Genomic DNA, 3,550 nt, shown 5'->3' on the forward strand with positions numbered 1-3,550 from the left:
GGTTCTATTGTAGAGGCAGAGACTGTGCAAGAGATGACAGATTATTTTTCTGGATACTTCGCCGACCATATTCGTACTAGATGGACAAGGACCGATAGATACAATAATAGAGGGACACAGGTGCAAAATGATGGCTGCACCTTAGATGTGTTCCAATATCATGGCACCCTACATGGTAGAGGTGTGCCTTGTGATCTCTCAGAACAAGAGTTAAATGCAGCAAGGCTATATATTTTGACCAATTGCTCTGCTGTAGACCGTTTTCGGGAGTAAGTGAAGCAAATATATTTTTTCTCACTTTTCTTGGCACACGTTCTCTAACATGTGTACATTTGTAGAGCATTTATGGAACAAAAGCTATCACAGGACCCTAATTTGTCGGTTGAGGTCCTTGATCAAATGATGGCAGCAGAATTTGTGGACTGGTTTAAGAAAACTGTAAAGAACTAACTCTTTATCCATCTTTCATATTTTATATACTTATGATTATAACATATCTACTAACTATATAAAATTATTTTGTTTTTAGTGTAGAAAGGATACTGAAGCAGATGAAGACTTGTGGAATTTAGCTAATGGATGCAAATCTAGAGTGCTATCATATAACTCTTATGATGTGAATGGCTACAAGTTTAGGTCAGAGAATTATGAGACCTCCCGTGCAAAGCTAACCACAGTGAACACTGGGATTTGTTTGTCTTCCTTCACCTCAGATGATCAGCAAATTGACTATTATGGTGTCATTGAGGACATTATCAAATTATCCTTTAGTGCTGGTAGAAAAATTGAAATGGTTCTCTTGGAATGTCGTTGGTTTGACACAATTTCTGGTCTCGGGTCTGAACCTAAATTAGGTTTAGTGGAAGTAAAGTCATCCTCAAGACTTGTGAATTTTGAACCCTTTTCCATGGCTCACCAGGCCACACAAGTGTACTACTTGCAGTACCCATCTCCAAGGCGTGATCTCCGTGATTGGTGTGTTGTTTACAAGATACAGCCAAGAACCTTAAACAACATTGATGGAGATGATGCACATGAGCCACCAATTACTGATGTATTTTTCCAAGAAGATAGGCTACAGGGAAGCTTCTCCATTGATGCTGACTCCTTGTTTGATGATGCCACTATGTCGACAAATGAATTGGATGATGTCCTGGACCCAGATGAAATTGAAGCTATAGAAAAACAAAACAACAATGATGATCCATCAGACCACAGTTCTAATCATGAGTAGTAGTGAGGAAGAAGAAGATTTATTATTTGAAGAAAACAATGACTAGAAGGATATTGACGATGACGAGGAAAACACACCCATGGATGCACTAGAATATGATTATGATGATTATTGAATGTTTTTTTCATGCACAACAGTGTCTTATTATTTAGCCTTCATGTAGAACTAGAAATATGATGAACAATTTTCTTATGATTGCTTATTTAATAGCTATACATGTCTATATATATACTTGTTTGGCTGATGGTTTAGTTCATTTACTGCACTTGTAATTCCTCTATTTAATGCCTCTCAATATGTTCAATTAATATTTTCCATATTGACACTAATTAACATGCATGAAGCAGGATGAGTGGGCGCTTGAAGCATCGACCAATGTCATCAACTAGGTCTATGACTTCCGCATCAAGCGCGCAAGAGGAATTAATGGATTGCCTTCAGAAAATCAGCAAACTAGTGGTAAAAAGAAAACTACTCGATCAAGGACTGATAGTGGTGAAAGACTACCGGATGAAGACAAACCCACCATCAAGGCTGTTGGCGAGTAAGTTATAATCTGGTTGCATGATTGGGCATCTAAAATTAGCTGTCTAAAGTTTCAGTACAACTACAGTAAATGTTTAGGGAAATGTTTGGACTTGTTATAGTTAATTTCAGATCTCAGACCAACACTTAGATCTCATCCTTTTGATATAACAGTCATGATTTTAGTCTCTGTGATATGAGAGAATAATTTTCCATCTCAACTGAACTTTGGACAAATTTCTCTTAGTTCTGTATATTATAGTTTTTCTCTAAATGATGATATCATGTGATCTGAAATTAATAGCCATTGGGAAGTTCATCCATATGAAGGTTCCCGCAAACCACCAACAGTAATAGGAGCTCTAGTTCGTGAGATGTATCCCGATGTTGTCGATACTATAAATGGATTGAAGCCAGTATTAACATGCGAAGATTTCAAGAGGACCAGCACAAATGGAATACGGAATGACATTCGAGTTGTTGGAGAATTCTGGGTATGCTTTACATGTGCAAAGTAACTGCATCTTAGGAATATTGTTGCTACAATTTAGAATTTGTCTTGGCTATAAATTAACTGTAATTACTATGTGTTCCATGATTGTGCAGTGGCGTTTCAAGTGTCTTCCAGAAGATAGAGCAAAGGCTGATGAAGTCCTGGAGTTAAAATTTAGAAACATAGTGCCTAAGATGTTGAGCGAAGAGAAGCAATCAGCATTTAAGAAGCTGTATAAGGACGATAATGTGCCGCCAGAAGATGTGGATGAAAAGGGAAACCGCTGGCCAACAAAAGAAGCACTAATTTCTGTTAAGCCAAAAGACTTTACAACTGATGAAGGTTGGAGTTTGCTATGTGAGCACTGGAGCACACCAGAATTTAGAAGAATGTCCTTAAGAGCAAAGCATTGTCGCCAAAGCGAAGGTAATCAAACATACCATCGCAGCGGCTCAAGAAGCTTGCCAGCAACACGCCAATTTCTAGTAATAAGTGCCCATGGAAAACATTCTGTAACATTCATATATAGGCTAGTGGTGTGTAGTATTCAATATAATGGAGTCATACTTGTTAAATGCAGTCACTCAAAACCGGTGTTGACCCTGGACTTGGTGGTGCTTGGCTGCACAACCACAGATTGAATCCAGGGACAAATGATGACAGGCTATGTAGCCAAAGTGCTACAGATAAATGGGTGAGCTCAGGATTATTTAGCTGATAGGTCTTGTAGTTCTCCTCTTACTAAATCCTGATTCATTTTTTTTCCTTGTATATTTTTTGAAAAGGAACAATATGAAGAAGGAATGGAAAACAAATATGGACCAAACTGGAGAGTTGTGCATCCTGAATTAGATGGAGCTGTCATATATGAATGTGTGGGTAGAATGCCACACGGCAAGTTGGGAATTGCTGATGGGGCAATTAGCATTAGTGAGAAGGAAACAATCAAGACAAGGAAGAGGTGTGCACAACCAAATGCTACTGCTAGAGAGAAGCGGCTTGAAAGGGAGAATAAGGAGTTACGAAAGGAAAATGATCGTTATCACGAGCTTCAACGTGTTGTGCGGGTAATATGTGTTGTTAATAACTATATGGTTAAAAAGATGCACCTGTTGCTAATATTGAATTGTTAACAGGCAATGGCTGCTAAAGGGGGAATGGATTATGATGCATTAGTTCAGGAAACTGTACCTAACTTGGTAAGCTAAGCTCTGAATTTGTCTTCTATGACATACATAATCAGCTCACTATTTGATAATATTTGATAATGTAAGTTGGAATCAGGGAGCTATTCTTAA

General features: G+C 38.1%; 1 protein-coding gene across 1 annotated transcript; it reads left to right on the forward strand.

Annotated features, from left to right (window-relative positions):
- The first annotated feature begins 1,126 nt into the window (after window positions 1-1,126).
- LOC120689362 lies at window positions 1,127-2,786 on the forward strand. The gene is made up of 4 exons (XM_039971650.1): window positions 1,127-1,230; window positions 2,064-2,253; window positions 2,366-2,678; window positions 2,782-2,786. Exons 1-4 carry the CDS (start codon window positions 1,127-1,129, stop codon window positions 2,784-2,786), a joined length of 612 nt encoding a protein of 203 aa, XP_039827584.1.
- Window positions 2,787-3,550: the final 764 nt, after the last annotated feature.

The sequence above is a fragment of the Panicum virgatum genome, chromosome 9N (genome assembly GCF_016808335.1).
Source record: "Panicum virgatum strain AP13 chromosome 9N, P.virgatum_v5, whole genome shotgun sequence".
Lineage (NCBI taxonomy): Eukaryota > Viridiplantae > Streptophyta > Magnoliopsida > Poales > Poaceae > Panicum > Panicum virgatum.